The sequence below is a fragment of the Ctenopharyngodon idella genome, chromosome 15 (assembly GCF_019924925.1).
Source record: "Ctenopharyngodon idella isolate HZGC_01 chromosome 15, HZGC01, whole genome shotgun sequence".
Taxonomy (NCBI): domain Eukaryota; kingdom Metazoa; phylum Chordata; class Actinopteri; order Cypriniformes; family Xenocyprididae; genus Ctenopharyngodon; species Ctenopharyngodon idella.
In genome coordinates, this window is record NC_067234.1 from 37035488 (window position 1) to 37049426 (window position 13939).

The following is a 13939-nucleotide window of genomic DNA, read 5'->3' on the forward strand; positions in this document are numbered from 1 at the left end:
TGGCCCTTTTTCTTTATTTGTCTCTGGAGAGGGAATTTGTGTGCTGTATAATTTTGTTACCGTCGTATGTCCTCGTTTTGTTCTTTGCGTTCGGTAAATGTCAAGCACTCTCTCTTTTTCTATAAGGGCCACTTTTATTCTCAGACATTCCCTTGTTACCATGGAGATACATGATTCACAAAGAAATTATGGCTATAGTCAATCAGACAATTCTGACAATCTAATTAGCCCACTCACACACACACACACACACACACACACACACACACACACTCAGACGCACACAGCAAAGACGCATGTTTCTTGCATTCCTGCCCTGAGTTGCCCTAAGCAGTTTTTTGTTGTTAGTTTGTGTATAGAGTGTTTGTATAAGATTTCTCCCGTTTACTCACCCTCATGTCATAAAAAACATTATTTTTTTTCTGTAGAACACAAAAGGCTGTTCAGCTGAATGTTCATGCTGCCCTTTTCCATGCAACGATCACATTACAGTGACCAGGGGCCATCAAACTCCAATATTTAGTGCATTATATTCAACGAAAACAAGTCATTATTAACTGAACTGCGGCTCTCAAATCTCATTTGTTTACATATTCAAATATAGAGCTTGTCTGCCAAGTAGGACATCAGATAACACTCTAAAAATTGGCTGAGCGTAAAAAAAAGTAAGACTTTATTATGTTTTTATCTTAAAGGAACACTCCACTTTTTTTGAAAATAGGCTCATTTTCCAGCTCCCCTAGAGTTAAACAGTTGAGTTTTACCGTTTTCGAATCCATTCAGCCGATCTCTGGGTCTGGTGGAACCGCTTTTAGCATAGCTTAGCATAGTTCATTGAATCTGATTAGACCGTTAGCATCTCGCTCAAAAATGACCAAAGAGTTTTGATATTTTTCCTATTTAAAACTTGACTCTTCTGTAGTTACATCGTGTACTAAGACCGACGGCAAATGAAAAGTTGCGATTTTCCAGGCTGATATGGCTAGGAACTATACTGTCATTCCGGCGTAATAATCAAGGAACTTTGCTGCCGTACCATGGCTGCAGCAGGCGCAATGATATTACACAATGTAACTACAGAAGAGTCAAGTTTTAAATAGGAAAAATATCAAAACTCTTTGGTCATTTTTGTGCGAGATGCTAACGGTCTAATCAGATTCAATGAACTATGCTAAGCTATGCTAAAAGTGGTACCGCCAGACCCGGAGATCGGCTGAATGGATTCGAAAATTTTAAACTCAACTGTTTAACTCTAGGGGAGTTGGAAAATGAGCCTATTTTCAAAAAGAGTGGATTGTTCTTTTAAGAAATATTTATAGTAAACATATTCAGTTCAATGCATCATAAAAGGATGTAAATATGGCTCGATTTCTAATGCATTATGAAAGCCATTGAATAAAATATAAAAAAGGTAATTGCGACTTTATCTCACAATTGTGACTTTTTTTTCTCGCAATTGCGAGTTATAAAGTCAGAATTGCAAGATAAACTCACAATTCTGAATTTTTCCCCCAGAAATGCGAATTTCTGAATTTTGACTTTTTAACATGCAATTGTAAGTAATAAAGATATAAACTCGCAATTCTGAGAAAAAACATCCGTCGTTTTTCCCTCACAGTTGGACATAACTCGCAATTGTGAGTTTATATCTCTTGTCCTTTTTTAAGCTTAAAGGCTTCAGTAGTTCTGGAAAAGAGCAGCCTGTACGTTCTGCAATGTTTCTCCTTTTGTGATCCTTTGAAGAAAGAAGATCATACGAGTTTGCAACAACATAAGGGTGAGAAAATTACAGAATTTTCAATTTCGGGAAAATTATTCCTTTGACTCAAACCCGAAAAGATGGGCTAGTGATAATCAGAGATCTGGCCACAGTCCTCTCACACTGAATGGATCTTTTGCAGTTGCTGTAAATGATATTCAAATCCATGACTGCACCATCTAAAACTCATTACATCACTTCCCCCCTACGGACCAGCCACTTCCTGTCTTATGCCACATAGAGTGTTTCCATAGCAACAGCAGAGGACACAGCTGCTCATTTTGAAGACAAGAATAGTACCAGACAAGAATGTTGTGCACGTTTGTTTTAATGGTGATATTTACCGCATTTTATTGGCCTGGAATTATTGTAGCTGGCAGTTCAGAGTCTTTGAGCATGTGCTCCAGACATGAATGATTCCTCAGATCATTAACATGAGCTAACAATCAACAGTTGAGTTTTTATTAACTAACATTAATAAAGATTAATAATTATTATGTTCATGTTAATGCATTAACTAATGTTAACTAATGGGACCTTACTGTAGTGTTTCCATTATAGTTTAAATTAATATTTTGAATTCTTTTTTATATTATTTTATATTTAATAAATATATTGATATTGCAAGAAAACATCTAAGGTGTTCAAAATGTTTTTATCACATTGCTATGCAGTTGCTAAGGGTGGTTAGAACACCATAGAGTGCAACAGTCGGGTTCCGGAAGTAACTCCATAGAGAAATTGATTTTTAATGATAACTTATAAACCTTTGAAGACAGCTTAATTATGATCTACAAGGTTGTTAATTGATGGTATTTGCTTCTGTTGAAGCCGTCAGCCTGGATTATTTCAACTTATTTTTTAAAACAATCATGTTTAACAGCGAAATTTACATTACCCATGATGCTGTACAGAAAATTACACCAATCAGAGTCAAAACAAGCAAAATCCGCCCAAATAGCTTTTTTGTCCCCGACCACTCTCATTATGTGAATGATGTAAGCAAGCCGATCTCCCTAAACTCTTAATATATATATATGTATATATATATATATATATATATATATATATATATATATATATATTTCACCCCTCCTGTTCAAACTGCCCGCTCTAAGCGGGACTCGAACCCAGGTCCACTGGCATGGGAGTCGGCATACTAACAAGGAGGTTAAGGAGCGCAGTCTCTAATGCACCTCTTGAGATCTGGGAAGAGAGGTTTATACGCACAGCTCTTACTGGCCTACATCCGTTACACTCCCCCCCCAAACCTCACTTCCATCCGGGTCACGGCACCAATGTAACCCCTCCTGTTTGAACTACCCGCTTTAAGCGGGACTCGAACCCAGGTCCACCGGCATGGGAGTCGGCACTCTAACAAGGAGGCTAAAGAACGCAGTCTCTAATGCACCTCTTGAGATCTGGGAAGAGAGGTTTATACGCACAGCTCTTACTGGCCTACATCCGTTACACTCCCCCCCAAACCTCACTTCCATCCGGGTCACGGCACCAAAGTGACGCCTTCTGTTTGAACTACCCGCTCTAAGCGGGACTCGAACCCAGGTCCACTGGCATGGGAGTCATACGCTCTAACAAGGAGACTAAAGAATGCATTCTCTAACATCAGTCCACTCTTGATATCAGGGAAGTGAGGTTTACATGCACAGCTCTTACTGGCCTATATCCAGTCCGGAGTAGTTTTGTATTTCTCCATCTTTTTAACTTGATTATGCTGTTCGTAATGCTTCATGGTAATGTAGTTCTTTCCCTCACTAAAGCCCTTAAATTCACAGTCTTGTATCTTTGTATCAAATACTTTTTTGCTTCCAATCAAAGTTTGTAATGCTGTGATTAGCCTCGTAGCTGATTGGCTTGGTTCAAGGCTTATAACGTTTTAACGAAGACTTTTTTTTTTAAATCCCTATGGGAGAAATGAATGAAATAAATATTTCCAGAACCAACTCTGCTGAAAAAGTGGACGGGTGCTGTTGCGCTCTATAGCAGCTGCATAACAATGCACTCAAAACTGTTTTGAACACCATTGTATGATTGTAGTGGCGAGCTTTGCGCTTGTCTTTATGGGATTTTGTTTCTGGCTTTTAAACCGATGTGATGATCAATATCTCCCTCTCACTGCAGGACTCGGTTATGTAACGCACTGGATGCTCCATTTGCCAACAGGCTCTTACAGTCTGATTATGAATCATCCCTTGGACTCCATTTCAAACACAACAAGTGTCTTGCTGTTTTTCTGTTTCATCCTCCATTTGGTCTTTTTTTTCCCTCAGCGTTTCACCTTCAAACTCTTTAATCTCACTGTTTCTCCTTGTGTAGCCTACTGTACTCTCTCGGCAAAGATTAGCTCTTTTTTAAGGTTAAATTTTATAAAAAGCGTGTTAAGTTTCGGTCACACCACGCTCTGATTGGCCAGATGCTTCCCATTGTGACGTACGGTTACCCGTCCAATCATGTCGATGGGCTCCTGTGGCCACTTTCCCGCGGCCAGAGACGACATTGAGATGTGTGTGAGTTTAAGCGTATATAAATAGACATTGACCTCCTGTCTAAAATCAGCAGTCAGGAAGTCATTATGCAAGAGCGTGTGTGTGTGTTCATTTTGGGGTCGGAGTGTGTTAAACATGCATTTGTCTCTCTGCTGTTACACTCTTAATTAGAGCGGTTCATGGGCCTCCAAAGGTTTCGGTTTTGGAAATGACACTCGCTGGGGACGTGAAGTGTCAGTCAGCGTTTAATTAGACTGTTCATTCCCTTGATAATGAAATGTACGCGTGTGTGTGGGCGCTCAGACACATTACAGGTATAACCTTACGCTTTCATTTTCTTTTGTATGTCTTTCTTATGAATATCGGACTTCTGCTTATTTTAATATCAAAGTGATTGTTTTTGCATCTTGCTTGGGTTCTAAATAAAATCGATTAAAGTTGCTGTGGATATTTACTGCTTTAAAATAATGTTATAAAACATCACCACTGAACACTGAAACTGATATATTAAAACATATATTAAACATTGTAGGTTTAAAGGCCCGTTCATGCCAAGAACAATAACTATATTAGCGTCCACACCAGCGGATGATAACATTCTTGCTGCGTCTGAAATCGTGACCTCGAAATCGCGACTGTTGAAAAGTATGTTCTATGTAGTGTGAATTTGGGTAGTATGAATGAAATTCGGATATACTACATCCACCATGTTGCTACTGTCATGCGACCTCCCTGACAGCAATATAGTGTCGGCCCAGATCCGACCCACATCTGGTCCGCATGTAATCCACATGTATCAGATGTGGGCCGGATCTGGGCCACACTATGTTGCTGTCTGGGGTTCCAGCGTCAGTTGCGTCGCTTCAGTGGCATTCATAAATCCTTTCCCCATGGCCTCATGGGATAGTAAAGTGTTCATCGAATGTGCACTTCAGAATCTCGAGGGAAGTAGTAGGTCACACTTTTCGCCTACTACTTTTCGAATTCGAACATACTACTCTTATGGTTTACTGTTTTTCGCATGCTATATGGTCTGTTTATTATAAGCATGTGCTGCGGTTTTATCTTCTGCCACTTAAAATACTCAAGCTCTTTAAAGCAGGATGGATTCTGATTGGCTGTCAATGTTTTTAGCGTTCATTAGCTGGAAAAAATTGTCCTGAAAGTGATTCCAACGATATCGTGTCTCTGTGCTGTTATCATTATAGTTGTGTGGACTTTGCTATTCTTTTATATTTGCTTTACTCATTACATCAAAAAAGTAATCTGATTACATAATGCTTGTTTCTTGTGATGCGTTACTGTACTTGTTACATCAAAAAAGTAATCTGATTATGTAATGCATGTTACTTGTAACGCGTTACTTTACTCATTAGATCAAAAAAGTAACCTGATTACGTAATGTGTTACTTGTAATACTTTACTTGTTACATCAAAACATAATCTGATTATGTAATGCACGTTACCTGTAATGCATTACTTTACTCGTTACATCAAAAAAGTAACCTGGTTATGTAATGCATGTTACTTGTAATGCTTTACTCGTTACATCAAAACGTAATCTGTAATGCACATTACTTGTAATGCGTTACTTCTCTCGTTACATCAAAAAAGTAACCTGGATATTGTAATGCATTACTCGTAACATCGAAAAAGTAATCTGATTACGTAATGCATGTTATGGCTTGTAATGGCTGTCAATGTTTTTATCGTTCATCAGCTGGAAAAAATCGTCCTGAAAGTGACTCCAACCATATCGTGTCTCTGTGCTGTTATCATTATAGTTGTGTGGACTTTGCTATTCTTTTATATTTATTTATCATTATAGATGTTGTCCTTGGTGTGATCAGGCCTTAATAGATAATACTTTTATCAGATATTAGTTTTATTGACATGGTCAAAGAATGATAAAACAATGTAGGCATCAATTTTTTTACAGTTCTATTTATTTATTTAGCTCTAATGTGACACTGACTGGGTTTATTGTAGTTGATTAATAACAAAAAATAATAATATGTAACTTATCCCTTTCACTAGGGGGGTAACCGTACCCTTATGTCATGATTCGAGATATATCACAATACTGAACTCACGATACGATATTCTTTAAAATAATGTTGGCCACTTTTTACTCGTAACACAAGACATTTGGCATTATCAGGACCCACAAATATTCCCCCACTGCATTATTATACATTATATTCAACATTATGTATAGTAGTTTAATGTAGTACTGACTCTAAAACTTCTGCATGGGTTTTGATTGCACAGTTGCACATCATCCTCTACAGTGGACACTAGTACATCATCCCATACATTGCCACCAAGTGACAAGCCGTTGTATGTGGAATTGTTTTTCCTCCAAACCAAGATGGGAAGAGACAGTTAGAAATGGCAAATTGCTCTGGAATATCCATTTTTCTATCCTAGGAAACTCTTGCAGGTAAAAAAAAATCAAGTAACATCTAAGGAGTCACATAATTGTTACATTTTCCAAGTATAATTTTAGATTGGGAGGAAATTCTGATCAATCATCTAAATTGGACATCATGCATCACTAGCTATATTTCAGCTACAATTAATACTATTACTGTGACTGTTGTTCTTGAAAATACTTCATCTGCAGTCAATTTTTTGTTTACTAAATGTATTAAATAAATGCGTTACTTCACTCATAACATCAAAAAGTAATCTGATTACATAATGCATGTTTCTTGCAATGCGTTACTTGTCACATGAAAAAGTAATCTGATTACGAAATGCATGTTACTTGTAATGCATTACTTTACTAGTAACATCAAAAAGTAATTGATTATGTAATGCATGTTACTTGTTATGCGTTACTTTACTAGTAACATCAAAAAAGTAATATGATTATGTAATGCATGTTGTTATGCACTGCTTTACTCATTATATTAAAAAGTAATCTGATTGCATAATGCATGTTACTTATAATGCATTACTTTACTCGTTAGATCAAAAAAGTAATCTGATTACATGCATGTTTCTTGTAATGCGTTACTTGTTACATCAAAAAGTAATCTGATTACGTAATGTTACTTGTAATGCTTTACTCGTTACGTCAAAACGTAATCTGATTACGTAATGCACATTACTTGTAATGTGTTACTTTACTCGTTACACCAAAAAAATGAATCTGGTTATGTAATGCATGTTACTTGTAATGTGTTACTCCCAACACTGCTCATTTCAGATGAGATTGAAAACACCTGATCGCTAGTTTTTCCACAGTCTGAAAACATCAATAGATCAATGTAGATTTCAGTCTGAGGTTTTCATAGAGAGGAGAGCTATGGTAGAAATCTGTTCATTTTGAACATTATCAGAAATATCAGCTGATACGGGTAAATCGATGTACTCTGTTAGACTGGATGGAGAGTGAACGTTTTCTACATAGTCTGAGTTGAGTTTCCACAGAGTTGTATCTCCATCAGATCTTTGATGGAATCACATCCTCATGTTCTGATATCAGACACACAGTGTTCAACTTGTATGAAGTTCTTCTCTTTCTGCTAGTCGAACAGGAACAAACTCAATTGCGTTTGCAATAATTAAAACTGTATTATATTTTTTGTATATATTTTATAGTTTTCACATGATTTTTAATAATTTTATTCATTGGTTTGTTAAATATACACAGTATTACTGTTATTACTGTATAATGTTTAAACAAAAAAAAGTTCAGATCTTGTTTTTCATGCCGTAAGAACAATAAAAACACAGGAAAAAAATCTTGATTGATGTTGTCATAATTCATGCATGAGAGGGTTAAACACAAGCATCTATTTACTCATTTATTGGTCTTGACACTGATTAGGTTTACTTGTAATTGATGAACAGACACTTGTGTTTAAGTTACAAATTTATACATTTTATTTATATATTTATTGTTCCTACTTGACTCTGACTGGGTTTACTTGTAATTGATAAATACACTTTTAGTGTTTAAAAGTTACAAATGATTTTATTATTATTATTTATTTATTTTTTATTTGCAGTTTTTCGATCAGTAGGATTCTGCGGGTCTTTCTGATAACACTGTCTCCCGCTCATTTGAAGAAGTTTTCCATCTCTTATCTCGTTGACCGTTATTCCAGGAGTGGATTCCAGAGCCAAGGCCTTTTATGGAGTGGTCAGGGTGTCCAGCTGACCCATAATGCACTGCATCTGCTCTCTATATGAGACCCGCTCACAGCAGAGACGGTGCTTCTCTCCTCCATCTGTGAGCCCATGGCTTCTCTGAGCGCTTCTTCAGCCTCGTCGTTCCAGCGCTCGTCACGTTACAGCACGAGCACCGTCAGGTCCTTCAACGCCGATTCCCTCCACCCGAGACTTCACAGTCAGTTTGGAGAAGAAACATCCATCAGCTCCATCACAAACAGGTTCGAACCCGAGTCCTTCAGCCGTTGCCATGGTGATGCACAGGATGAGTCATCATGGGGTGAATCCTTTGGAGGTTATCAAGGTAATCAACTGTTTAATAGGTTACCACAGAGATCAAGAGTCTTTTATGGGTTACCAAGGTAAACAAGTGTTTTATAGGTTACCAAGGAGACCGAGAGTCTTTTGGAGATTACCATGGGGATCAACAGTACCAGACCACCCGAGAGGGAAACCAGGACGACTGGATCCTTGGAGATGACATACAGGGTAAGTGAGGAGAACCCATTTTTAATTCATAATGTAAAGTTCACCTGGCAATAGAAAAGCATTGGAATTAGACAGCATGCAGGTAAACTGATCTCAGTTCATTTATTCTCTGAGGATCGTTAGAGTTTTTTCATTATGAGACTTGAGCCCTTGGAAACAACTGAGATATTAAAAAGTTTTGATTTGTTTCATTTCAATGTTCTTTCCAATGAGTTTGGAGTAGAGTGAGTAACAAAACACACCAGAGAGCATTAATCAGCGCTCAGAGCCCGAACTAACCAGAAAAAAAACGTGTAAAAAACACTGATGTACAGCTGCTGTGAGACCTCAGCCGTCCGCAGAGAGACCTCAGAAATGAGAAATCAAAATTATATTGTGCACTATAAGAAAAAAACCTGAAGATAAATGGAAAAGGCACAGGTAATTTTCTGCCAGGACATTATCTATGAAGTTTACAGATATTTCCTTTAACCATAAAACACAATACAAGTATAAATCAAAATATGGGTAAAACACCTGTGAACACTTAAAAAACTAGTTTTGGCAAACTTTTGTTAACTCCTTATGTACTTGAAAAGTATCATTTAAAAAAACTAAAAAAACAACAAAAAAAAAAACAACCTGTACTTGCAAGCAGTAGTAAGTAAAAGTCCACTTAAGTGCACTTAAAACGAGCACACTTTCACAACCGTTTCTTAACACACTTAAGTGCACTTAAAGCAAGTACACTTTCACGACTGTTTCTTAGCACACTTGAGTGCACTTACAGCAAGTACACGTAACACACTTAAGTGCACTTAATGTGAGTACACTTTCACAACTGTTTCTTAACACACTTAAGTGCACTTAAAGCAAGCACACTTGATGACTGTTTGTTAGCACACTTAAGTGGACTTAAAGCGAGTACACTTTTACGATTCTTTCTTAGCACACTTAAGTGCACTTAAAGTGAGTAGACTTTTGATGATGTTTCTTAACACACTTAAGTGTACTTAAAGCAAGCACACTTTACTCAATGACTGTTTGTTAGCACACTTAAGTGGACTTAAAGCGAGTACACTTTCACGATTGTTTCTTAGCACACTTAAGTGCACTTAAAGCGAGCACATTTTCATGATTGTTTCTTAGCACACTTAAGTGCACTTAAAGCAAGTACACTTTCACGACTGTTTCTTAACACACTTAAGTGCACTTAAAGTGAGTAGACTTTTGATGATGTTTGTTAGCACACTTAAGTGTACTTAAAGCAAGCACACTTTACTCAATGACTGTTTGTTAGCACACTTAAGTGGACTTAAAGTGAGGCACACTTTCATGATTGTTTCTTAGCACACTTAAGTGCACTTAAAGCGAGTACACTTTCACAACTGTTTCTTAACACACTTAAGTGCACGTAAAGCGAGTACACTTTTATGACTGTTTCTTAACACACTTAAGTGCACTTAAAGCAAGTACTCTTTCACAACTTTTTCTTATCACACTTGAGTGCACTAACAGCAAGTACATGTAACACACTTAAATGCACTTAATGCATGTACACTTTTGATGACTGTTTCTTAGCACACTTAAGTGCACTTAAAGTGAGTACACTTTCATGATTGTTTCTTAGCACATTTAAGTGCACTTAAAGTGAGCACACTTTCTTTGCACACTTAAGTACACTTTTAAAAAGTGCTCTTTATAATGTCAATTTAAGTTTTACTTTGAAGTACATTTTAAATCATTACATTTTAATAATCTTTTGTTGTGCTTTAAAGAAATACACTTATTTTGATGTGCTGACTAACATACTAAAGCACATGTGAAGTACTTTATTACAAATGTACAGTACTTAAAAACATGACATCACAACCAAAACCAATATGGAAAAGTTCTTCATATTAACACCAACATAGTGTTATAGAATTATTAAACCTGTCGAGTTCAGCTACACATTTGGATAATTTCCTAAGAGACATCATGTAATGAGCCTCAGCATGTAGGAACGGCTCATATTTATTTCTCATCAGTGTCTCTATTTCAGCTGGCGGCTCTGGCGTGGGTGTGGTCAGGACGATGGGGAACAGCTACTTCCTGTCTGCAAATGTCAGCGGGTTCGAGCCTCATGAAGTGGTTGTGGTGGCGTATAATCAGCGTGTGGTTATTCATGCGGAGAAGGTGTGTGTAATACACAGCCCTTGTAATAAAGAAGCGTGCTTAATGTGTACTTCAAATCTTAAAAATATATTTTTATAAAACTGTAATTGCAGATAACATATTATTTATGAAATAAAATGCCACTTAAGTGCACTTAAAGAGAGTATACTTTCATGACTGTTTCACTTAAGTACACTTTTTAAAACTTATCTTTGTAATATCAAATTAAAAGTCTTTTAAAGTACATTTTAAATCGTTATATTTTAATAACTTTTGTCATGCTTAAAATAAGTACACTTATTTTGATGTGTCGATTAACATACTAAAGCACGTTAAGTGTTTGATTGTAATTTTAACTGTAGTTCTGAAAGTGAATACATTTCAAATGTACTTAATTGCAACTTTATTACAATTTTGTGATTACAAATATATTTAAAAAATGACATGCAAGTTTCAATAACAATTACATAAAAGCAGATTTAGGTTTAACGTAAATTCTTGTCAGTACATTCAGCTGTACACTTTAACCATATTTCAAAGACAGCAAAATTATGAAATTAAAGAATTCCTATTTAAGTTCAAAGTTCTTAAGTTTAACTAATTGCATTTAATATGAATTTAAACTCTGACATTTTCTTTTAATTACAAATAAAATTAATAACAAATAACAAATTGTTCTTTCGAACTATCTTTTCATCAAAGAATCCTGAAAAATAAAATGTATCACATTTTTAACATTGATAATAATCATAAATGTTTCTTGAGCATCAAATCATCATATTAGAATGATTTCTGAAGGATCATGTGACACTGAAGACTGGAGTAATGATGCTGAAAATTCAGCTTTGATCACAGGAATAAATTACACTTTACTATATATTCACATAGAAAACAGCTTCTAGAAAGTGCAATAATATTTCACTATTTTTAATGTATTTTTGATCAAATAAATGCAGCCTTATAGAGCAGAAGAGACATTTAAAAATCTTACCGACCCCAGACATTTGAACCAGACTGTCTTTTCCATCCCTGGTTTCAGATCGGAGCAGATGGGAGTGTTTCAGGCAAATTTACCCATAAGTCTGTGCTGCCAGCAGACATGGACCCTCTGTCTGTGAGCAGTAAGCTGACCGCAGAGAAGATGTTGCTCATCAGCATCGGCCGGATCCGTGACTCCTGTCTTCCACCCTGCAACTCGGCTTTGAGCTTTGACCTCTGACCTTCTGTGATCTCACAGTCAAACCAAGTGTGTTCTACAGTACAGACTCAAACTCCCCCAGAGTCCAAACACGAGGTCAGGGAGGACGTGTAATTCTCAGGTTCTGTCAGGAACTTCATATAGAGAAGCTTTAGTGGTTCCATCATGGGATCATTTTATGGATTTAGTTTTAATTTTTTATTTTAATTAAATTGTATGAATTAGACAACATAACATACTTTATCACTAGAAAAAAGTATTATGCAATCATGTAAGACATTTCTTTTGTAGAACCTTTTTGGTGCTAAAAGAGCTCTTTAGAACCGAGTCAAGAACCCTAGAGTTCTATATAGAACCTGTTGTCTAAGAATGACACTCTTTGATTTCTACTCTTTACACAAGGAATGTTTCTAAGTGTGAGAGCAGAAGTTAGTGAGAAATAAAGATGATCAGAAACAGAGGTTATTTGTGAGTCTACTGTATATTCACATGCATATTTCTCTAGAAGGCTTTAGTTTGCACCAAAAACATTTGGTTTGCACATAACGAACCTGAACTTGAATTTACAAACTCCTCCGTGTGTGTATGGAACCAATAATTTGATCTTTCTTGAGAGTTTCTTCCCTGATGTTTTCAGTTTTGTGTAACAGGTATAAAATACATCTAAACCTTGATACATTCACTGGAAAAAAAAATTTTTTTCAAAGATTAGAGTATGTTTTCCAAACAAAACTTTTTTTTTTCTACTTGAGAATTTCATGTTTAATTCCATGTTACTTGCAATTTCTTTGTATATGTGTGAAATTTACTAACAATTTCTGAGCAAAGATTGTTTCTATACAGTTTCTTTTTCAGTGTGAGTCACATACAGTATGTTTGCGAATGGAAAATCATTATTTATACCATTCAACAATCATTCTCTTTCCAGTTTTCCATATTTTCCTGTGAGGTTTTTTGTTAATTATCATATATAATCATTTTGTATATCTTAAATGAGCCCCATTTATTCTTTTAGTTTTTACTGTCCCTTTTTCTTCCATTTCTTTTTTTTTTATCTCGCTCTGTATATTTCAAATCCTATAAACTCTTTAAATGCCTAGAGTTGTGCCAATAAAGTTGACAGACTCTCATGTAGAAGATGATGACGAAGGTGACTAAAAAGGGAAAAAATGTGTGATTTTGGATTACTAAGGCAAAATTCCTTCATCTTAACACTAACTATATCAAAACAAAGTGAGGTTATGCTTAAAGCAATAAAATATCTGTCAGTGAGGTATGAAAAATAATCTTGTTTTCCTTTGAATTAAATTTATTTATTTACAGATATTTTGTCTAAGCTATCAAAGGATTAGTTTCAGAATTAAAATTTCCTGATAATTTACTCACCCCCATGTCATCCAACATGTTCATGTCTTTCTTTCTTCAGTCAAAAAGAAATGAAGGTTTTTGAGGAAAACATTCCAGGATTTTTCTCCATATAGTGGACTTCACTGGGGTTCAACAGGTTGACCTTTCCAACGTGATTACGTAATGCGTGGTGCATCGCAGAGCAGTGCAAGACGAGCATTTGTGGTTAAAAAGTGTATAATTTTACTTTTTTTTTTAGAAAATGTCTGATGGTTTCTCTAGATAAGACCCTTATTCCTCGTCTGGGATCGTGTAGAGCTCTTT

The 13939-nt window shown here is 36.0% G+C and overlaps 1 protein-coding gene across 1 annotated transcript; it reads left to right on the forward strand.

Annotated features, from left to right (window-relative positions):
- Positions 1–8471: 8471 nt before the first annotated feature.
- LOC127495208 (uncharacterized) lies at positions 8472–13110 on the forward strand. The gene is made up of 4 exons (XM_051861910.1): positions 8472–8749; positions 8827–8934; positions 10958–11091; positions 12110–13110. The coding sequence occupies exons 1-4, from the start codon at positions 8515–8517 to the stop codon at positions 12287–12289; spliced, it is 657 nt and encodes a 218-aa protein (XP_051717870.1). The 5' UTR covers positions 8472–8514; the 3' UTR covers positions 12290–13110.
- The last annotated feature ends 829 nt before the right edge of the window (positions 13111–13939 follow it).

Bases quoted from the DNA above. Each gene is read 5' to 3' on its own strand.
- LOC127495208 (XM_051861910.1), top strand. From the start codon at position 8,515: ATGGCTTCTCTGAGCGCTTCTTCAGCCTCGTCGTTCCAGCGCTCGTCA. The intron at 8,935-10,957 runs GTAAGTGAGGAG...TCTCTATTTCAG, and splicing joins CCTTGGAGATGACATACAGG to CTGGCGGCTCTGGCGTGGGT. The intron at 11,092-12,109 runs GTGTGTGTAATA...CCCTGGTTTCAG, and splicing joins TGGTTATTCATGCGGAGAAG to ATCGGAGCAGATGGGAGTGT.